The 24,426-nt window shown below is 37.0% G+C and overlaps 1 protein-coding gene across 1 annotated transcript in view; it reads right to left on the bottom strand.

Annotated features, from left to right (window-relative positions):
• Positions 1-24,426, bottom strand: part of LOC113533199 (copine-9) — an 89,380-nt gene that overhangs the window by 47,338 nt on the left and 17,616 nt on the right. The window contains exons 3-7 of the mRNA XM_026925269.3: positions 22,205-22,251; positions 15,172-15,275; positions 8,331-8,370; positions 8,135-8,137; positions 6,057-6,133 (exon numbers count right to left, since the gene is read on the bottom strand). Of these exons, the coding sequence (XP_026781070.1) occupies positions 6,057-6,133; positions 8,135-8,137; positions 8,331-8,370; positions 15,172-15,275; positions 22,205-22,251 (271 nt within the window). The remainder of the gene's footprint in view (positions 1-6,056; positions 6,134-8,134; positions 8,138-8,330; positions 8,371-15,171; positions 15,276-22,204; positions 22,252-24,426) is intronic.

Here is a 24,426-nt window from a genome sequence, read left to right as displayed (position 1 = left end):
TGCAAAAGGTGTTAGGTGTGTTACTCCTCTGAACACAATATAGCTCACAGAGCAGAAAAGCAACCAAAGGCTCCTACATACATATGCAAACAAATCTAAACGAAATCACATACAAACACACACACACAGATCCTAAAGTGTCCTCTCCATGGCAACGCACAGGAATATCCTGAAATAAGACAGAGAGAGACCAAAAGAACTGCATAATCGGAAAAGAAATAAGGTATAGAAAGTCTCCGATTTAACAAACTGCTGATTTCAGACTATTCTAGTAACATTTGACAAAAATTATTTCCTAGGAGTGTATTTAAACCCAGCGGAAACTCTGACTACTCTGGTTCATTTAGTGGTCTAATCAAAATTAAAGAAAGAACAGTATAAAAGGAAACGTGAAACATGCTTAGACAGTGTTCATGTCTGGTGGAAAGTCTTTCTCAATCTCTTTCACTCTCTGACTTTGGAGTTAGATCAAACATCTGACACTGTGCCAGTTACTACAGTATCAGTCAAACTCCACAGAGGCACATCAAGCATGGCTACATATGGCCTTTTAATATTTCATCAGTCACTTACGACTTGCCTATGAGACACAACACATTGAGCACCATTCAGGGCACAAACAAACCATGCTGGGCTTTGGGACTGGGATTGGGCAACTGTGACTGAGATAAAAAGACACACAAAATGTGCAAACTAGATCAGTAATAGGTGGTTTAGTATTATCAGGGTTAATGTAAGACAGGAATAGTGTTTGCTGTTTGGAAAGGAAAGCTACTCTGTAAGCGGAGAGGTGCTCCGAATTCATCCTGCATGTCCAGCTCCTGCTTCTGGACTTCAGTTAAAGAAGGTGCAACTGGATTTTCATGCAAAACATTGTGAATTTCTAATCTTTTAGGAGGGAGAGAGAGATTCTTTATGCTGATGTCATTAAACTTCAAGCGGAGATGAAAATAAATTAAAAAAAGTAAAAAAAATGTTTTCATTTTATGTAGGTCAGGAGCTGCTACCTGTTAAATAATGAAAAAGGGTTTGACGTGTAGGACAGAGAGAGAAAGAGAGAGAGAAAGAGTGTGTGAGTGTGTGTGTGTGTGCATATGCATGTGTGTGCATCATAAATGTGTTGAATCATATATGAATACTGTAATTGCTGCTGCCGAGGTCAGACCTAATTCTGTCAAATCTAGATTTCTCATTTTCTGTTTGGTCTCAGTACCGTAGACCTATGAGGTTCAATAATTCCTCCATGAATACTGAATATTTTCAGCCTGTATTAGGGGGACTCTTAAACATGTGTATTGATACACAGTAAACAGAAAAATACACAGAAACAGAAACAGTACACAGAAAAATCACATAATAGTGAGCAGAGCATATATGTGTGTAATAGTGTATGCATGTAAGTAAAATTGAATCTGCCTTATATTACTGTTCAGAAAACAAATAGAGTGTATCAGAATTCTGACATCACAATAAATCATTTAGATATACTACACTATATGTTCAAAAGTATGTGGACACCTGACCATCACACTCATATGTGGTGCTTCCCCAAACTGTTGCCACAAACTTGGAAACACAGTTGTACAGGATGTCTCTGTATGCTGTAGCGTTACAGTTTCCCTTCACTGGAACTAAAGGGCTCGCTGTGCACAAAGTGGGTCAATAAAAACATGGTTTGCCAAGGTTTGTGCAGACGAACTTGAGTGGCCTGCACAGAGCCCTGACCTCAACTTCACTGAACACTGTTGGGATGAACTGGAATGCTGATTGCGCCCCACTAATGGCTGAATAAGCACAGATCTCCACACTCCAAAATCTAGTGGAAAGCCTTCCCAGAAGATTGGAGGTTATTATAACAGCAAAGTGGGACTAAATCCGGAATGGGATGTTCAAAAAGCACATTTGGGTGTGATTGGTCAGATGTCCACAAACTTTTGGCCATATAGTGTATGTAATTTCAAATTCACCCAAATACAGTGTAAATGAAAAAGGATGGCTACAATCCTGCACAATCACCCATGTAAATCCAATGTTCTGCATAGGGAGGTGTGATGAAAAACATAAGCTTGGCTGACATAAGATACACTACGCACAAGACAGCCATGAAACAGAACTGCTGAAAGTGCCACAAGTAGAGGGAGATTGACATACATTACAACCAGATACACAGAAGCGCAGGGAAATAAATGTTCTAAAATGTATACATGTTGTGTACAATTTGTGTGTTTGTATACTGTATATTTTAGGGAGGCCACATAATATGATTACATTATCTGGCATAAACAGACACAGGAGGTGCATTATTGATTGTTTTTGTTTGTTTGTTTTATTCTATTGTCAGCAGTTTGGTCAGTAGCCTGATCTAACATTGGCTTACTGAGCTCCAAAATTAAAAACTTATACCTAAATATATAAAAATAAATCTATATTATTACCATAATTCTACACAAACTATCCCAAAATTCACAAGAGAGATATGCTTTTACTTATAGAGCCAACACAGACCGTGTGCTGTGTACAAGGCAACATATCTCCAATATTAACTTGTATGTTCATTGTGCATGTTTTTGTCATTCTTAAAATTCTCGATCATTACTAAATGAAAATCTTTCAAAAATATCATAATAATAACAAAATGCCACTTAAAGAACCCCAGACTTGCTGCAGCACTGTGTCCCAGCTTCCTAGTAGAGTCTGATAGCAAGATTTTCTGTTCTTTCTTGAATGTAAGAAACAAAAGTACTAATGTAATTCCAATAAAATATTATAATATTGTTGGCAACTATGAAAAAACAGTTCCCTGTTTCGGGAAAAACATCATTGTTTGTCATCGTTCAAGTATGAACTTGAGTGACACATCTGAGTTTTTGGAAATGTAGGAGTTCAGGAGTTGAATAAAGTTATATTCTGCAATCTGCTGTTTGTTATATCGTATCTTGTGAATGAAAAATTACCTTTTTTCAGCAGGTTTGTTGTTTTTTTAGTATTTTCCAGCTCTTCCGGGAACATAGTGTGTATGTGTGTGTGTGTGTGTTTGTTATACGTTTGCTATGTCACCTTATTGTTGCTTTGCAATATTCTGAAAAAAATAAAGCAATCCTGCCAATGATAAAACCTTTAAATTTTAATGAGAATTCAAAACAATATTAGAATTCATAACAGGCATCAAATAGTCACAGATGATGTTTTGTTCTACTGTACATAATCATGTACTCTTCAGAGACCTGAATGCATAAGCAGTACATCAGTCTCTCTGTGTTAGAGTGAGAATGACTGACACTAGTAAGAGAGCTCAACACTAATACAGCTGTACTCTGCACTTTTTCTCTATAACCCCCTGATCTATTGTTGGGAACAAAAGATATAGTAACGCAAGGAAAAAAAAAAGAGAATTCGTAAAAAGGATGACGAAAGAATTCACTCAACTTAAACTACACCAGAGATGGAGATGTTCTTAGTTACCATAGAAACATGCCCATCAAGTCAGTGGAGTATTTCATGTATTTTTGAATGCGTGTAAGAGAAGTAGAGGTGGAGAGAGAGAGAGAGAGAGAGAGAGAGAGAGAGAGAGAGACTATAAGACTATCCCTCTAATAATCGGAGCTGCAACTGACCACAAATAAAGTGGAATACAATTTAAGTGCACACTTCAAATCATTTTTTTTTTTTTTTTTTTTTTGCACTGAGCCCCCAGTGTAAATCTGGCCCTGGCTGGAAGAAAAAAGATGTCACACATGCATAAATTCATGTCCAGTATAATGGCAATTAAAGGCTGTGAGATGTGCTGAAATATTATTCAAAATATAATAAGAACCCAAAATAGAAGAGTGTATGCTCTGTTGATAAAGCACATGAGTGGAAAACCTTTTCATAGCCTGTATTTAAATGCTTTTGGCATATGAGATTCGAACATGCATGAAATAGCTCTAATATGAAACTAACAATTAGGGGTAATATTACATCATTTTGAGATACTGAGGCATGAACATGATAAACCATCTGATTAATAAAACCTTGTAAATGCTGCTTTTCAGTTATTGTGCATACAATAGCCATTACCAAATGGATTTTCAGGTTTAGTAAATCACATAATGGTTACTAAATTAATCTGTTTGCATCGATTCCACCCAGTGTTTTGTATGATTACGTAGAAGTGCATATTCATTAAGGCAGAAATCCTCTATAGACACTGTTAATAAATCAGTTTGCACATTTTCTGCAGGTGTTATCAGGTTTGTGCATGTTTTACACAAGCAAACATTTAGTAAATCAGGGCCTCATGAAATTGCAACAAATAGTCTGAATCTCAGGTTGTCTGCAATAAAAACAGAGCTGTCTCTTTTGTCATTTTATTATATAATCTTCCCACCATAGCTGCAGTTGGACAACTGGTTCACTACCACTGACTAGCTTTGAGTCACCAAGCATTGCTGGTTCTCAGTTGTCACATCCATATATAGAAAATAGATGGCTTTGTTTTTTATCTGTTTTCAAAGACTTGTAGTCTAGCATCTCATATCAGAGATATAAGCAAGAGTGGAAAATATAATCAATAATGAAAAAGGTTTTCAGCCCATGCACGTGAGAACAGTGAGATGATGATAATGTGATACACAGCAGATACACAGCCCAAATAATGAGTGTGTGATTATTTTGTAAATTATGAGATCTGACGAGTAGTGTAGGTACTCAATAAAGTAGAATTGAACTTAATCAATTATTGACAAATACTAAAGAGCAAACAGCAGAGCAAGTAAAATATTAAATACAACCTATATTAAAAATCCTATTAATACCCAGGCATTGTTGTTAAATACTCTGAAAAGTTCACTACTAAATCAAATCCCTCTGAATGAATATTAATTAATTCCAACTGCAATATGCTTAATGAGGAAACTGCTTATTAACTGCACAGTGAACGCAGAAGGGTCAACAGTGTTTGGTCTCTGGTGTGGTGACCTACAGTTAAAGGACAACAAGTTGATCTCTTTGGGATCTGATCCAGTCACCTGAGTTCCAAATATCTTTCTCAATTATACACACAGCCAATATGATCTTAAATTTGTAACAATTACAATGTTACCCACAGATTAATATTAGACAGTAACTGTTTATTTCCCATTAACACTAGCATTGCCATCATTAAAGATAAAGAGAGCATGAAGACAAACTGCAGTTTTAACATTTTAAGATATTTCACTTTGCCGTCTTGATTTTTCACAATTCTTTAGCTAAAGACTGGAGTCCTGTGTACAGACAATGTACCTCTATCAATTTTCTTTTTTTAGGGAGGTACATGTAATCTGTGCTGACTAACATTAAAGACACAGGAAAATGGGAGAGAAAAGAGCCAGAGTGAGCAGCAGTTTCATGGGAGATTTCATTACAGGCTCAGATATAGTGCACAAACATGAAGGTCCATTCCCAGCAAAATGCCTGAATGTCTGCATTTAAATAAACACAAATACTATAAACTTTCATCAAGCATATACAAAGAACAATTACTCTGTGTCTGACATCCTAGAAAAAAATCTCCAAGAGAGCCTGCATGTCCACTTCATAAATCTTATGTAAAACCCATCTAAACAAATCTGGAAGACATGGGTCTGACATACTGGATCAGAGAAGCAGCATTTCGAAATGTTTAACCAGTAGAAATAACTGAAGCATTTTGCTAGTAAGCAAGGGTAACATGAGAAAAATATCTCACCAGCTATGGCTGTAACATTTTGCATATTATGAAACACTAAAATGTTATATTATACATGTTTATGCCACAGTATTTCATATGTGAAAGCATACCTAAAGGACTCAAATATAGTAGAGGTCGTAGGTTTGTGTAGACATACTGAGAATAAATAAAGTATAAAAGAAGTATAGCTGTTATGAGGTATACAAGTCCCAAGGTTTTAAAACAAATGTAAGAACTGACTCATGGAATAACTGCTGATCCACAATGACTTAACCAAATTATGTTCATACTGAATTTAATTTTAAGGATGTGCCTTACAAATTCAGGGTTAATGAATATAATGAATCAAAAAGACTGGACTCACGATAGCGTTCTCTCCATGCGACTGCCTGTCGAGCCAATAATCTCTCCAAGTGTGCAAAATGTCTGACCCAGGAAATCCTAAAACCAGAGGGACATATTAACTGGGTGTACAGCACTTTTAGCATACAGAGCATACAGTACTATGCAAAAGTCTTAGGCAAATGCAAAGAAATTCTTCAAAGCAAAGATGCCTTCAAAAATAATGAAAATGAAACATTTCTACATAAAAAGAACCTAAAGAGCAGTAAACAGTAATAGCAGTAAACTAAAGAAAGTCAATATTTGGTGTGACAACCCTTTGCTTTTTAAAAATGCATCAGTTTTTTTTTTTTTTTTTTAAAGGAAATTAGCTGTTAGGTTTTTCTGAGTATCTCAGAGAAAATCTGCCACAGTTCTTCTGGAGACTCTGGCTGTCACATTAGCTTCTGTTTCTGCAGATAATCCCCGAGAGACTTCATTATGTATTTTGTCTGAAAAGTGGTGTATTATGTAATATGTTACTGTCTTCACTGACATACAGAATTTTTCTGTAACATTAATTTTTTGTAACATTAAAATGTTTTTTTACTGACTCAATAATGCAATAAATATCTACAACAAAATCTGTATTTAAAAACATTGGGGTGCCTAAAACTTTTGCACAGTATTGTATATGAAGAAGCAAAACAAGGAAAAGGCTAAAAAGGTGGAACACAAGAGAATTGCATCGTGATAAACTGTATATAAACTGTATTTCACCCAGTAAAATAATGTACTATTCTCCCAACAGTACATGTAGTCAGTTTCTCAATGTATTGCATCATAAATTCTATATGGTTTCCTCCAGTGCATGTCTGTATAATGTCTATAAGATTATTAGTATCTAAGTGAAACATCTTTATACCACAGTGTAAGTGAAACATTTTTATACCACAGTGCTCTTGAATTCTCAAATCTGATTGGCTAGAAGATGTTGATTATTTTTCTATAACAGCAGGACTCTGACTATAGTGCCAGCTGTAGGTCACAGTTTATATTAATGCACTCCTTCTAATATGTTATCATTTCTATAGTAACAGCTTATTCACAGGGAGATGTTTATTTAACATTTATGGAAAGAGGCTCATGTGTCATCACTTTGTAACAGTCAGTAAGTTTTCTACCACAGGAAAGTCTTCAGGACAGAGAACTTTGAGCTTTCTAGTTTCTCTGTAACATCTGTAATGGTTTTGTATTATTAACTTCAAGAGAGATAAAATGAGGGAACAGTTTATAGCTGTTTATAGCTGTTAGAAGTGATGGCTCCATAACTATAAACGGTTAAAAAAAAGATATCAAGATATCATATCAAAAAGATATCATTTATTATTTAAACATTATAATTGTTGGCAAATTGCTATGGTGTAAGGGACTAAAATACTTCTGTAACGTGCTGTCACTGGAAAATAATCAACTTTAGGTTGGTAATATTAACGCCTCATCATGTCGAGACACATCACACATTCCGTTGTTGATTATTTTCCTATAATAGCATGCCCTGCTATGTTTTATACCTTACTGAATATGATCATGTTTAAGATTATAACTCAACTTTCCAGGCATATAATATAACTAATACAAGACCTCTATCTTGAGATTGCTACAGTATTGATTAAATTGCAGCAGTACCAAAGCAGCTCAACATGCTTGAAGGAAGACAGTAATAGTGCAACTGTTATGCATTAATGGGGCACTGTGTAATAAAGTGTTGTATTAACACCTGTAGTGTTTATATAAATGCACCTATACACAAATAAACACTGTAAAAGTTAATTTAGCACAGGAGTTCCTGCTCTAATATGGCAGGATTAGCTATATTAGGCCATGAAAGTTATTTCAACACAGCTTTCACCACTTATGCCCTACACACTAATAATTTCAGCCCTGTTCATATTTACTTGGCTGAGATTTTCAGCATTTCAGATGAGAGCTTTAATGAATATCTTAGGCTAATTAACTCTATGTTCAGAAATGGAAATCCCAGGAGTGTCATTTTATTTCTGTACTCTTGCTTTGATTAAGCTCATACACCAGTGTAGCTGTTTTTGTAGGACTACTCACTTTCTGCTCATCCACGAAAGGCAAGAAAAGATCAAAAGAGAGAAGGATGTCAAATAAATATCTGGGACAGAAAAATAAATCACAAGCAGGTCCGCTGTCAGACAGAACAATGTTTACACCTTGTTGTTTTGCTAAACTCAAAAAAGATAGATATCGATCCAAACGTAAATAACAAAGCAAGAAGAAATGAGCTTACATGTTTTGAGATGTTTGAACTTCGTGTGTCCACATTGTACCTGGAACATAGGATAAAATCAAAAAAATGGAATGAAGGAGGAACATATTCAGAAAAATACCACAAAAAAGTGTCTACATGAAGATACAGAAAAAACGATGTACATATATAACAACTTCTAAACTTCATTCTTAAAAGGGCAATAATTTGATTTCATTCTGTTGATATTCCATCTGCAGTAATTACAGCAGGAGAATAAAATGACCCACTGGGATGTGTGCCACGTGCAGGGAGATTGAAATGTGCTCACAGATTGCACTCATTGCTTTTCTTTGAACATAGTCCATTTTCCTCCAGGCCACAGGCTACCTGAGGGAACCCTTATGATCTTACATAAATGAGACTTTCAGATTATTTTTAATCATGTAAGAAAGAGTGAATAGTCTTTCCTTCATTTCTCAAATGTCTTTTCTTCTGTTCTTACTCAGTATTTACTCTTAATTACTTTGATCTTCTACTGTGATCTGTTCTGATTCAGTGAACATAAACACGTCCATGTGGACACTTAATCCATTTTGGGAAAGAGAAGCTTTTCCTGGGACAGAGATTTTTTCCTGCATTTAAATTCACCTTCTCTTTCTGTCTGTGTTTCTGTCTCTGTGGTCCGGCTGTTCTGATGGACATGTGAAGGCTCCACTAGGCTGAGATTCAGTCAGTAGTGTGACAGCTCCAGATCCCCAAGGGTTATGATGGATGGCTAAGAGGTACGCCATATCACTGATACAGTACTTCCTGAAAGCTACAGGGATTGTAAAGAACTGGGTTGGCATGTTCAATGTGCAAGTGGAGGTTCACTTGTTCATTCTGTGGTATGAAAAGAAAGCATGAATATTCAACAGTTTTTTTTTTTTTACTTTTTCCCTCCGAGTTCAAGGCACTTAACTCTAACTACAGTGTCGTCCCTGTGATACCACGGCATCTACAATGCCTATTTTCATCCGCTCCTATATTTCCTTCTCATTCCTTTTACTGTTTCTCCACCTCCTTCCTTTTTTCAATCTTCACCTTAACAACACTTCCATTCAGCCAATGAGAGCTCTCCTGATGTGTGCCTGTATCAAAATGAAATTATGGCACAGTGTGCAGGCCCATGAGCACTGCTGAAATGAGATTTTATTGCACAGGAATGCTAAACTCCCTCCAAGAAATGTAATGGTACACATTTACATACAACCGGGAAGAATATAGCAGAGATGAGCGCTGCAACTTTGACAAAATGCTTCCATTAAAATGTCCTGTTGCACACGGGAGAATAATCACTTTAAATAAAATACAACACGTGACAAGTAGTGTTTCCCCATTCCAATTTAAAGCACTGCTTCAAAAGCATGAGATAATATTAAATTACTGCTACTTTTGCAATTGAGCTTCTTTTTTTAAACTTTATTTATGGAAATAGTAATGGTTCTTCATACAATTTCTTTAATCAAAATGATAAGAAAACCATTTTTCTAAATGTCTCTCATCTCTTTGTCAGTGCAGTGGCCATTATTGGACCTGGTGTCCTCTCAGCATGGAGTCAGTGCTTCATATTTTTAAAAGATGTGACTGACTCACTTCCTCTCTGACCTGTTATTGCCGCTACACTGCTGGATAGCTCCTTATCTCCACAAGCCTGATTGGAAGACTGAAATATTGCTTTGATATGACCTTTGGAAGAACTTGAGAAGAATAACTTCCAGTTGAGAGAGAGATCAATAGGGATGAGTGTTCATTATAAATGGTAGTACAATTGAGAATTCATTCAACATGTTTGAAATAGCTATTTTACATGAGGGAAAGTGTGAACTGTCATATGGATAATAACATTTGTGTCTGTGTCAACCAAACACCCCTTTTTTTATCATAATGGATAATATATCTACTAATCACTAACACTCCATTGTGGACTACAGTGTGAACCATAAGTTCACTTCTTAGTTACTACTGTTTACTAAAGCGAAATATTTAGAGAATCATGATGTGCAGCATCTACAGTATCCTGCAAGTATGTGAAAATGAGTTATTAGGCTAGGCTTTATTAGTCTACGGAAATGGCAAGGCAAGTTAAAAGCAAGATTATGCTACAGAGATATTTTCTCCTACATACAAGACCAACGAAAAAGGCAATGCACAAATGATCTTTAAGCACACTTCAAATGCAGCTGTTACTAACATAACATAAATTGTCACACACATAATACAACATTCAAAATAACTCTTAACAGCACATAGGGTAATTACCCAAAAACAACCACAACGTAAAACGCACACCATGGAAATGCAGGAGTGACATCTTATTACTATTTTCTTATTCTTCCCTCACCTTATTAGATTGATCTGAATACATTTCATGCATATATTTGTTTATTTACCATGTCTTCTGTGTAGGAGTGCACAATAATCTATGCAAATCTCAGCATGCGAGCCATGCATGTGAAGATCGCTCAAGTGACTGGTAATGGCATACTCGTAATGTGTCTGTTCATGCTTACAGATATAGACAGGTTGCTAAGAATAACCTCAGTAAAGGCCATGCAATAATGTCTCATCTCTTCTGTTCTTTTCCACCAGACAATACTTTTTCACCAATGTCTGCTAATATGAATGATAAAACTTATCTTATACATACTCACAAACACAGATACACACATACACATACACTTTTCCTATCATATCATACACTTTTCCTATCATATATTCATATCACAAGGCTCTTAGATCAGCAATTTAAAATGGTAGGTTTCGTGTGTGTCTGTGTGTGTGTGTGTGTGTGTGTGTGCGTGTGCATGCCTATGTCTGTGTTTGTCTTCAGCCTCTAGAGGTTCAGCCTCATGTCTAGCCAGTTTTACTTAAAACCAGTTTTTTAAGAGCTGTTTAGTGATATGATGCTACATTCCTTAAAGTGGGGTGCCTGAATGGTGCAACAGAAATCCTAACATTTCCACAGCCATCCCAAAGATGCAACAGCCATCCCTGGCCGGAAGTCCAAGTGTGCAAAATTGGCTGTGCTCTCTGGGTGAGAGGATGGCATACTCTCTCTCCCCCGTTAATCACAGTGACACTAGTGTGATCACAGGTGTCTGTGAGCTCTGTGAGGAAGAAGGCAGATAACGGTTTCCTCCGAGTATGTTACACTGCCTTGTGATGCAACATGAGCAGCAACTCGAAAAGATAAGGTTGGTGGGCTTGATGTGTCTCAGAGGAAGCATGTCAGCCCTCACCCTCCCAAGTTAATAGCTGTCATACGAGAGGTGAGAGATGTCATCGACTGCTGTTGTTTTACTTGGCCGACTTGTTTGATATCTGGTTGTCAGTATACCAGTGGTTTCTTTCTTTTTCAGGACATTCCAAATTGTTGTATTGGCTATGCCCAATGCTTGTGCAATGGCTCTGATCAATGTTCCCTCTTCTCATCTTCAAAATGGCTTGCTTTTCTCCCATAGACAGCTCTCTGCTTCATGTTGGTTTCTCCTTTTTAACAACAATTGCATTCTTCACAGGTGAAACTCAGGGCTCAAATCAAGAGTAGACATTCAGAGCTATTAATTGTTTAAACAATCAATCTAACAGAGCACATCTGGACAACAAGAAACACCTGTCAGTCATATGTTCTAATATTTCTGATCACTTGAAAAATGGGTGGGTTTAAAGAAAAGGTGCAATAAGTTTTTTAACACATCTAGATGTAAATATCAGGAAATGAAAACTGAAATTCTGATCTATTGTCTCATATTCAGCTTTTGATCTCAAATCCAAGTGTCTTCAGTGTATAGCAAAAACAAAAGAATTGGCTTTCCCATTCTAATACTTTCGAAGGGGACTGTACACTATATGGTCAAAAGTACAGTATGGTGCAAAATTTTTGGCACCCTTCTTTTTTAGTACAAACTTTGTTATAGATTTTTATTGATTATTGAGTCAGTATTGAGTCAGTACAAAAACATTTTAGATTTCCAAAAATCAGTTTTTCAGCATAAAATTAAACGTTACAGAAGAATGTTTGTATGTCAGTAAAGAAAGCAGCATATTACATAAGACACTTTTCAGACAAAAAAAACATAATGAAGGCTGCTGGGTTTTGCTGCAAAAATAAGAAGTAAGTACGGCAGTCAAAGTCTCCAGAAGAACTGTGGCTGTTTCTGCAAGATGCTCAGTAACATTTACAGCTTATTTCCTTATAAAACTGCACACATTGTACCTGAGACTTTGCTTTTTTTTAAAGCAAAGGGTCATAACACCACATACTGACTTTATTTGATTTAATACTGTTTACTGCTCTTCATGGTATTTTATTTTAATGAAACATTTAATTTCATTACATTTGAAGACATCTTTGCTCTACAGCATTTCTTTGTATATGCCAAATAGTTTTGCACAGTACTGTATGTGGACACCTGACCATTACACCCATATGTGGTTTTTCCCCAAACTGTTGCCATAAAGTTGGAAGCACACAATTGTATATGATGTCTTTGTATGATGTAGCATTACAACTTCCCTTCACTGGAACTAAGGGGCCCAAACATTTTAGAGCACGACAATGCCACTGTGCAAAAAGTGAGGTCCATGAAGACACGGATTGCAATGGTTGGTGTGGAAGAACTCAAGTGGCCTGCACAGAGCCCTGCCCTCAACCTCACTGAACACTTTTGGGATGAACTGGAATGCTGATTGCGCCCTACTAAAGGCTGAATGGACAAATCCTCACAGCCATGCTCCAAAATCTATTGGAAAGCCTTCCGAGAAGAGTGGAGGTTATTATAACAGCAAAGGGGAGACTAAATCTGGAATGTGTGTGTGTGCGTGTGTGTGTGAATCAGATGGTAGTAAACTGGACAGAGGGTCATGCATTTAAAACAAACACAGAGGTACATGGTGTTAATGACATTTGGCAAGAAAGTGAAGTATGAAGAGACTGACACTACCAGCATATTTTAGACAAGTACACAGTGAACATAAGAGGTATCAATAATTCAGCCCCTAATGATTTTCAGTGGGGATTAGCTTAGCATCAACATTACACAATGGGGGCTCACCAAACACAATGACTCAAGAGTCACCACCAGCCATAACTTATATACAGTAAATTTACCACAAAGTTTAGCTGCAATGAAAAAAACACACTGACTCTAATAATAAAACAGAAATCAAATATTTCTGCTGAGGAGTATATATTACTGTATTTATTTTATTTTGTATTTTAATTAAATAATCTGAAAATAGCTGAAAATCCTACAAAGCATACTAAAGAGGACTGTGCAATAGTCAAACCTTATATTTTTCTGAGTATAGACAAAATCCTGCACATTTTGCGTGTGACAAACATATTACAGACCCCCTTTCTCTTAAAGCTCCTTATCTTTACACACACACACACATACTAGACCCCCTACGCACATGGTTAAAGAGACAGATGATGCCATGCTCCATCTGTTTATTGACATCCAGATGGCTGGGGACTTCAGCTCTCCACTGACCCCTTCTCAGGGCCAGGTATGTGGGCATCCTTCCAAACAAACCATGACACATAAACAAATGAAGCGTTGTTGAAATGTCGAAATGAAATTGAAATGAAATGTTCATATTATGTGAAACTGAACCCTTTCATGCATAAATAATTAAATAACTTATCCAGATTCTTTGCTTAAAGGTAAATATATTTTTTATATTTCTAAAAAAAAATTCTAAATATCACTTATATTAAAAAGAAAATGGATGTGTAGGAATGATGATCCAAAAATCCAAAATCCAATAAAAAACAGATTTAACAAAAGCTATGGTGTTCATTGGAGTCTGGCACAAAAATTCTTTTACATAATTTAGGCTTTTGTGTAGAAAGGTGGTACAGATATATACGAGATATGCTTCAATGAGAATGGCAAATAGTCTAGAGAGCAACAGAAATCAGTATAATGTTTTATGCAATTACAGTAATGGTCTCGTATGATTTGGAGGTGATTTACATTATATGTTAAATTAATATATTACATTAAATTGACTGTCCATTACATTAAATTGATTGTCCATAAGTGTGGACAAGGTGCAAGAAAGGGTTAAACACACACACACTCTATGTGCACAGTTTATCTTTAACTCTGTCTCTTACAACAGCAACTTTTCACATGGCCTATAAACAGTGCCTTCCCCTCAAGTAGAGGAAAGCTGTGTTGGAGTTGCTATTGATTATTACAAGAGAGAAATAAAGAGTGTGAAGGTGGTGGTGAGAATGAAACAGGACTCTCACTATGTAGGGGAAAGTGAAAGATAAAAAGAGTAGTACATACAGCTATGACATGCAGTAGATGAAACAGGCAATTATAAAATAAAATAAGGTATATGCATAGTACAGACAGGTGGAAAGAGAGAGGGATATTGTAAAGAGATGATGTATGTGAGATGCCTGGCAGAGGAATGACAGAAGATCAGAAAAGTAAGAGGACGTTGTGAACATCGATACAGTCAGATGCTGTTTGTGGTGAAATCTGGAAGGGTGTCAAGTCCTGATCCATGTGAATGATCTGAGTGAGAGTTTGCTGTGAGCTGCACCTGATCCACCCTGAGCACTCCCCCAATCCCCCACTGAGGACATCGATCACCTCTCCAGGGAGTCCAGAGAGTGAGATGGACAAAGAGATGGAGAGAGAAGGAGAGGGGGGAGCTGCTGTTTCAAATTGAGTCTTTTAGAACAATGTATTGGATTAAAAACCCACTTGCTCATCATCATACTATATACTTCTCTTTATTATATTCTCACTATGTATCAATTATACAAAACTACTCTACATCACTACTCAACATACAGACATAAATCTGTACTCACACATCAAACCGAAGATTCTGCTTCTCCTCAAAGAAGAAATCCAGAACAAATTTCCGTACAAAGTCTGGATTCAGTGTGTTGTCAATCACCTCCGTTCTGCCATACTGAGAAATAGAAAGAAGAACTGGTTCAGAAATAAAAGCTCAGGGTGTGTTGTTTATTGTCACATCTATCATATGTTATTTATTTTCACATCTATTATATATCTATAATATATAGCATATTAGACTGTAAAAGAATTCCTCAGAAATGTCTCATCCTCCCACAGAGTTGCCAAAAGCATTTAATTCTATATCTTACTTCAAGTCACCATGGTAACTTTAAGCCCCAAACTCTGATTCCCATCAAACAGCGGGCTTCCTGCTCCTTAAGAAGCAGTGATGAGCTATTGATTGCTTGCTGTACCTGGGAACACCTAAACCCTCTACAGCCTCAAAGACAGTCAGTCAAATTCAGTGCCCTACAGTCTAACTCCAAATTACAGATCCAGCTTTAATCTAAGCAATACTGTCAGTATGCATTAATGCATTTTTTTTTACCTCCATTTTAGCTTAATAAAGTGAATGACTGCTTACTGGAATTGCTAATAATATCAAATAGTTTAAAAGATATTTTTTGAGATACTATGTTTTTCGGTTTTATCACATTCCTAAAACATTTAATGTCTTATTTCAACTTTGTAATAGGCTCAAAATATGCAAGTGCAAGTAGAAAATATCAACAAGAAAATATCATGAGCATGAAAGTGACCTTCTTTTGATTGGTAAACAATATATACATTCTGTATTTCTTCATCAATATATACATTCTGTATTTCTTCATTAATTTTACTGATACAGGGATTTACAGCGTCAACTTGTAAAGGAAAATGAGGATGCCCTGGAAGATGCTTCTTCTTTCCTTACTCAATACCCTTTCTTCCTAAACCCTCTCTTACGATGCACCCCTATCTGATCTGCTTGCCCCCGCATAAATCATCTCCTAGACCTCCTGCTGAATGAAGCCTGGCAGGCAGAGGCAGGGTCTCTCAGCAAGCTACCTTTCTGTGACAGTCACCACTGGAAAGAAACTGTGAGGCTTCCGGTGAGAGTTAAAGGTACCTGCACAGCCATCAAATGTATTTCATTGTCTCAAGAGCTATTAATACTGACTGATTCATCATGTCTTATTCAGAGGACACACAAGTGACAAAGACTGTGTGCCTGTGTGTACCACTTGCAAGTACCACTTTCAACAAAAGCTTCTTTAACATGTTCACTTTTACGGCAATTAAACGAGAAGAGATTAAATGTATTTATAGATTTAAAAACTCGGGTCATTTGATTCAGGTAATTTTTGGAGGGGTCGTGTGCAAACACAAGTCAAAACATTACAGGAAATGATGTGTGAAACCCTTTGAGGAGGCTGAAAGAGCGGAGAATTCATCACAGAGTGGTTCCTCAGTAAGATTTGTGTTTTTATCTGATTAATCCATATTAGTCTGGTTTAATGATAAAAGTGTATAATTCTCATTAGCATATACTAATCTTCTGACTATTATTTATTTGACAAAAAAGTTTATTTCTGAACTTTACACCAAAAGAACATTTGATCCAAGTTAGGTTAGGTACACACAGGCCAACTTGCTCTGGATTACTGAGGTTTGGACTAAACCCTTAAATTTAAGAGACTGAACAGACTTGTGTATAAAAGCTCAATAATAAATTTAATAAGCTGAATAATGGTGGGTTATGATTTCCACCTCTGTAACTAAATTAGTAAATCACAGACCCCAAGGCTAAGCTTCACATTCCTCTGGGGGTTCTCAGGGCCCACTTTGAGAATCAGTATGTTAAAAGACAGAATGGACAGGCAAAGGCCCTGTAGTAAATAACTCTTTCAGAATCTATGGCTCGCAGTTTTATTTATTATAGCTTTTCTTTAAGTCATATAACACTGGCTTCATTTAACCTGATAATTGCACAGAATCATGAGGTTGTTGTTTATTACTTATGTGATTGCTTTGTATGAACCCCTCCCATACGTATCACATGTGCCACCTTCTAAATATCTTTGTAACCCTTCTTGACCCTCATGAATAAATCCTAGCCCTGCCCCTGTGTGTGTGTGTGTGTTTGTATGTGTGTGTGTGTGTGTGTGTGTGTGTGTGTGTGTGTGTGTGTGTGTGTGTGTGCATGTGCATACATGTGTGAGAGAGAGAGAGAGAGAATAAAAGAGTGGAAGAAATGGGAATGTCTGACCTACAGAAGCATAATTATCTGATTGCTTACAGCATTCAAGACAGAACAAATGAAGGTGATTTAGTATATAATGTATTTCTGTACGTACTTCTGAAAGTGATTTTTCAAATCAGCTCTTTATACCCATCTCTAAAGTAAATGAAATGGGAACATTTGTAAGAGGAAAGAATTTCTAATTCTGTTAACAAGTGACACTAGTTTTGAGCAGACACTAGTTTTGGTGACCACCAAAGTATTTTTATAGACTACATGTACACCTTCATTTAAGTCTATTTTATTATTTTGCCTATGACACTGAGTGCATTAGATGTTTAAATAGTGATGTCTTGCCATATTAAACCTGAATTCCTGTACTTCATCCAAACCAAAATAACTAAATACAAATGACTAGATTATTTTAACTATAACAAATAAAAACAAATGACTCAGTTATGGCTCATAAATTTGAAAGCATTATTATGCACTGAACGTTGAACATTATTATGAACTGAAATATTGCTAAGTCACTATGATAACCTTCAGCCATGAAATGGTAATGTGGTCAGGTATCAGGTATGTTGGAACTTTCTGATGACTGATGGCTCTGTCAATAACAGACACAACGAACTTCAGATATAAGCCTTCAAGAGTCTCAGCAAGACACTTCAACTGGAGATTAGCATTAAAAGCTTTTCATATTCATGCCTAAATTTTTTTTACAGGGCTCTTGAACATTTTATGCACTCTATCTGTGCTGTGAGTGTACTTTCTGAATGTTTTTACAACCGTCCTGCCATATCATAGTAGATATATAAAAAAAAAAAGGATCTGGGTAACAGCCCAAAGCTACAATAGTTGATGCTTGAGTGGTTTTATAAAAATGGTTAAATGGAGGACTCAAATTGTTATGAGACCTAAAAAAACATAGCTGTCCATTTGCTTTATCTTTATCAATGTGTGTATGTATGTGTATATATATGTTATACAGTTAGGTCCGGAAGTATTTGGACAATGACAGAGTTTTTGTGATTTTGCATTTATACACCACCACAATGGATTTGAAATAAATAAATAAAACAGATCGAAGTGTAGACTTCCAGCTTTATTTTAAGAGGTTCCACAAAAATACGGCATTTACCATTTAGGAATTACAGCCATTTTAAGCAAAGTACTTCCATTTTCAGGGGCTCAAAGGTATTTGGACAAGGTGACATAATTGTAAATATAACCATAATTTTAATACGTGGATGAAAATCCTTTGCAGCCAATGACTGCCTGAAGTCTGGAGCCCATGGACATCACCAAGTTTCCACTGAGTTTCTTCCCTGGAGATGCTTTGCCAGGCTTCACTGCAGCCACCTTCAGTTGCTGCTTGTTTGTGTGTCTTTCTTCCTTCAGTCTTGTCTTCAGTAAGTGAAAAGCATACTCTATTGGGTTGAGATCAGGCGACTGACTCGGCCATTTTCCATTTCTTTGCCTTCAAAAAGTCTTGAGTTGCTTTCGCAGTATGTTTAGGGTCATTATCCACCTGCACTTTGAAACGCTGTCCTATCAGTTTTGTAGCATTTGGCTGAATGTGAGCAGAGAGTATAGCCCTATACACCTCAGAATTCATCTTGCTACTTCTGTCAGCAGTCACATCATCAATAAACACCAGTGACCCAGTTCCATTGGCAGCCATACATGCAAATGCCATAACACTGCCTCCACATGTTTGACAGATGATGTAGTATACTTTGGATCATGTGGTGGTATGCCCTTTCCTTCCTTCTCCATACTCTTCTCTTCCCATTATTCTGGTACAAGTTAATCTTGTATCAGAACTGGTCAGGCTTTTTTAAGAATTTTTTTTTTTTAGCAAAGTCTAATCTGGCCTTTCTGTTCTTGAGCGTTAGCAGTGGTTTGCATCTAGAGGTAAACCATCTGTATTTACATTCATGAAGGCGTCTCTTGATTGTAGACTTTGACAATGATACGCCAACCTCCTCCAGAGTGTTCTTGACTTGGCTAGATGTTGTGAAGGGGTTTTTCTTCACCAAGGAAAGAATTCTGCGATCCTCCACTTTAGTTGTCTTCCGTGGTCTTCCAGGCCTTTTGGTATTGCTGAGTTCGCCAGTGCATTCCTTCTTTTTAAGAATGTATCAAATTGTTGATCTGGCCACTCCTAAAGTTTCTGCTGTCTCTCTGATAGGTCTGTTTTGTTTTTTTCAGCCTAATGATGGCCTCCTTCACTTGCATCGACACCTCTTTGGACCACATATTGAGATTTCCCATGAGCAGCTACCAAATGCAAATTCAACACTTAGAATCAACTCCACACCTTTTATCTCCTTAATTTGTCATGAAATAAAGAGGAAACAGGCCACACCTGGCCATGAAACTTCTCATCAGTCAATTGTCCAATTACTCTTGAGCCTGTGAAAATGTAGGAACTATGTAAAAAATGCATATAATTCCTAAACGGTTAATGCAATAATTTTGTTAAACCCCTTGAATTAAAGCTGAAAGTTTACACTTCAATTACATCTTGACTGCTTCATTTCAAATCCCTTGCGGTGGTGTACAGAGGCAAAATTACGAAAATTGTGTCACTGTCTAAATACTTATGGACCTGAGTGTACATTTTATATATATTATCATGCCCTAAGGGTTTGTGGACTTAGAGAAAACATTGGACAGAAACATATGGGACAGTCCAAGCTGTGCTCCTTTCTGGCATCCACACAGTGTGGGAGACGACTGGCAGCTCTCTGATCTGGCAGCAAAGCAAAGCTCTAATTTCATTCAGTAAGTCTCTTAGAAATAAATATGATGTAAATAAGGTAAACGTGGTATAAATAGGTTTTAATTGATGATGTTTAATTATCTTCAAGGCTCCCCTTTACTAATCCAAGCCCCCTTGATTCCTCAATCCTACCTTGTTCAGCCCATTATTTTTATGATGTTTAAAAAGGTACCATTTCTAAAAATTCAGTCAAGGGAATCAAGGAGAGAGGAGACAGGAGGCTTGTAGAGCAAGGAAAGGTGTTTCTTATGTGGAAGCATTTATTTTTGCAGCACATGACGTAAGCCTATGGTATACTGAAAAACGCTCCACCTATCCTAATAAACAAATTACAATAAATGAACAATAAATACAAAATTAATCCATCCATCCATTCTCTGTACCGCTTATCCTACACAGGGTCGTGAGAAAGCCTGGATCCTATCCCAGGGAACTCGGGGCACAAGGCAGGATACACCCTGGACAGGGTGCCAACCTACTGCAGGGCACAATCACACACATTCACACACTTCAGACAATTTGGAAATGCCAATCAGCCTATAATGCATGTCTTTGGACTGGGGAGTACCCAGAGGAACCCCCCGAAGCACGGGGAGAACATGCAAACTCCGCACGCACAGGGCGGAGGCGGTGCGAGGCAAAAGTGCTAACCACTAAACCACTAAAATTACAAATTTATCATCTTAATTAAATAAACAATGTGTACACATAAAATCCTTGCAGAAAAGTCTATTAATATGCCTTGGTTTTAAAACGGTGAAGTCAGATGATTTGAATCTTGTTTAATTTAAGCATGTGTAATAAAGGGTAATTTAGTGTGTAATCACTGTCATGTATACAGATCTGTCATACAGCTGGGAAACATATTGTCAACAACTGAATGCATGAAAGTTGCTTTAAATTGACACTTCAGCGTGTAACGATGTCTCATTTGGTAAATATGTTTTTTCTCGATTCCTCCTGTTCTTTTTCCCCTTTCTTCCATCCTTTCCTCGCTTCCTCAGGGAGGGAGGAGGTAAGAAGCGAGGAAAGGAAACAAAGAAAAGGTCTCTAGTTATTGCTTCTCATGTAAAGTCAAAAAAAGGAACACTCTAGCATTTTTTAAACACTTCATCTGTAATGTATGTAAGGTTTTGTGGTATCCATGTGCGATCAGGCAGACACTAAGAAAATACAGAGGTCATGTTGTTAACATACAACAACAAATGATTCACTCCAAAAACATAGTCCATATCTGACAGGATGAACTAAGCAGATTTCAAATTTACAAAAATTTGATAATAACATTTATTAAATACCCCAACAATTGCTCTTAGAATTTCATTATAAGTGAGTTTCAATTAAGCAAGTTTTCTTTTCTCACTGAGAAACATACAAAAATACCTGTTCACTGTCCCTATTCATATATGCTACAGATGCAATAGATCAATCTTAGGGTATTTTTTGTAATTATAAGTCAAATAAATCAATGAGGATTTAAGTTGTAAGTTCTGATGTTAACCTTGTTGTAATTTGCCTTAACTCCTGATTCTGATTGAATGGAACAGGTTATTTCAAACATAGTCACTACCAGGTTGGAAGGTGTGTGTCTGTAAATAGCCAGTGTGGGAAGAGTTCTTCAATCAATCAGTTTATTGATGAGAGTAAGGTCTTGTATACTGATGTAGTAAGTGAGACTCACTGAGACTGACTGACTCCCTGCAGGCTCCTCCACAGAGAGTCTTTGATTGTCGTACAAAGTGCAAATTAAAAGCAAGAACCCTGACGTGTGTGTGAGTATGAAATAGAGGCTGATTAGTAGAGAGATAACATCTCCAATCTAAAGGAAACTATCCTATTCTCCAGCCACAACATAGATTGTCTGATGGAAAAATCTTTCATTCTTCACTCCATCTTAAAGCGCTTCCTTTGTCCATTAAGAATTTTGATTAACTTTCTCCCGATACATTCCATCCCTGAGACACAGGATGAAACATTTCTGACAGGCTCAGAGTAAATGACCTTGAGAAAAATGAATAGTCAGACTCACCTCTCTCCATTCTTTTGTTCCTATGCCTTGTATGTACAACACGACAACTGTGAGAAAAAGAGAGTGAGACAGACAGAGAATGAGAACATGAGATTAAAGAGCTCAAGAGGCAATGCGAAATGAAATGCCACTGCAAATTAAATGCAGCCAAATATCTTCTATCTGACCTTCTCAAACTCCTTCCACCTCCATAAGTGTCAACACAATTTAGGAGCAAAGAACCAATGTAACAATGTAAGCACAATAAAATATTTACACAAACTCATTAGCAAATGTTTATCTGTAATAACAGATTAGCACACAACTGCCCAGTCGTGCCATTATCATTACTGTTATAAAGTTTACCCAAATTTCCTAAAGCATATTATTGTATAATTAGAATGAAGTACACTAAGTGTACCTAAGTAATACTACGTTAAGTTTACAGGTAATGCTAGCATACTGAGCTCCTCAGTGGAGTAACAGAAACGTGTTTGCCCTTGTCTTGAGATTGCGAGGTCAAATCCTGAAATGCCACAGCCATCCGTGGCCGGGAGTCCAAAAGAACAAAACTGGCTCTGCTCTCTGGGTGGGAGGGATGGCATACTCACTCTCCTGTCAATCACAGCCACACTAGCCAATCGTGGGTGTCTGTAAGCTCATCTGTGAGGAAAAGGGTGAACATCATGAGCAGCAGTTGCTGGCTGGTGGGTTGGAATTGGCAGGTGACCAAATTAGGGAAAAAAATGGGGAGGGGAATACTAGCATCAAAGTGTACTTTAAATAAGTACTTTAGGTGCCAAGTAACCAATTGGTGTACTTTTAGGTGTAATGATATAGAGTCTATTGCAGGGCAACACACACAGGTCATTTAGCATAGCCAATCCTCCAATGGTTTTTGACAAAGGGAGGAAACTAGTGAACCCAGAGAAAACCCACTTTACTGTCCACACAGACAGTAACCTGAGATCAGGATTGAACCTGGGACCCCAGATCTGTGAGGCAGCAATGCTACTTGTTCTCTTTAAATGTGCTATATAGACTCACAAAGCTAGATTTTTTTAAAATGTACTTTCAGTTGCACTTGATATAGTGCACAATACTGTATGTAGTTTAATTTTTATGCCTATTTAATTTTTATGACTGGTGTACTAATAGTACTTTCAAAGTATTCTTCAGAATAAACTCAAAATTGTAATACATCTAGAGACATTTCTCCAAAGTTAGGTAATTTGAGTGGATTAAGAAATTAGGCATACATAATGATACAAAGACCACATTCTATTCATATACAACCCCACCTTCTTATGTCACCCCTCTTTAAAAGGAAAAAGCTACCACATGTATGAAAAGTGTTCTATAAATAAAGTTTTTTGTTATATATAGAAAAAAATCTTTTCTCTGTATCACTCCTCCATCCTTCTGCTCTGTGTGTGTCTCTCCTTCACCATAATGCTACATCAAAGCTGGGTGTGAGACTGGAAAGAACGCAATCAGCATAATGCAGGCACCGCGGGATCCAACCAAGCGTGAACGCCACAGCTCGGTCTCCCACTACTCCCCTCCATCTCTTCAAAAGAAATCATAAGCAGGTCCATTGTAAATTAATAAATACAGAGATGGATGAAGGGGGGACGAAGGGATGGAGGGCACAGAAAAGAGGACAGACTGTCCAGTGGGATTTGCAGAGTTGTGGTAACAGCACCAATAATGACATCTTCAGTTATACCAACATCCAGAAGTGGGCAATATGGCAAAAATATCATATCAGAAAATGTAGGTGCATTTTCATAATACAGGATATACACCCAGTGGCCACTTCATTTTTTTTAATACATTTTATTTATCTTTATTACTAATACTGGGTAGGCTAAAACCAGCTGAAACAGCCTCTACAAGGTGATGGAAACATTACTTTGAGATTCTGCTCCATGTAGACATGATTATATTATATAATTGCTGCAGATTTGACAGATGCACATTCAACATTCTACTACATCCCAAAGGTTCTCTTACGGATTTAGATCTGGTGACTGGGGAGGCCATTGTACCGAACTCATTATCATGTTCATCCAGTTTGAGATGAGTTGTGTGTGACATGGTGCATTATCAGGCTGAAAGTAGCCATGATAAGATATGTAAATTGTGACAATAAAGAGCTGAACATGCTCAATGACAACACTCAGGCTCTGCATTCAAATGATGCTTAATTACTATTAAGGGGCCCAATGTGTGCCAAGAGA

This window comes from Pangasianodon hypophthalmus, chromosome 2 (assembly GCF_027358585.1).
Source record: "Pangasianodon hypophthalmus isolate fPanHyp1 chromosome 2, fPanHyp1.pri, whole genome shotgun sequence".
NCBI lineage: Eukaryota > Metazoa > Chordata > Actinopteri > Siluriformes > Pangasiidae > Pangasianodon > Pangasianodon hypophthalmus.
This window is presented reverse-complemented; position numbering and strand designations above follow the sequence as displayed.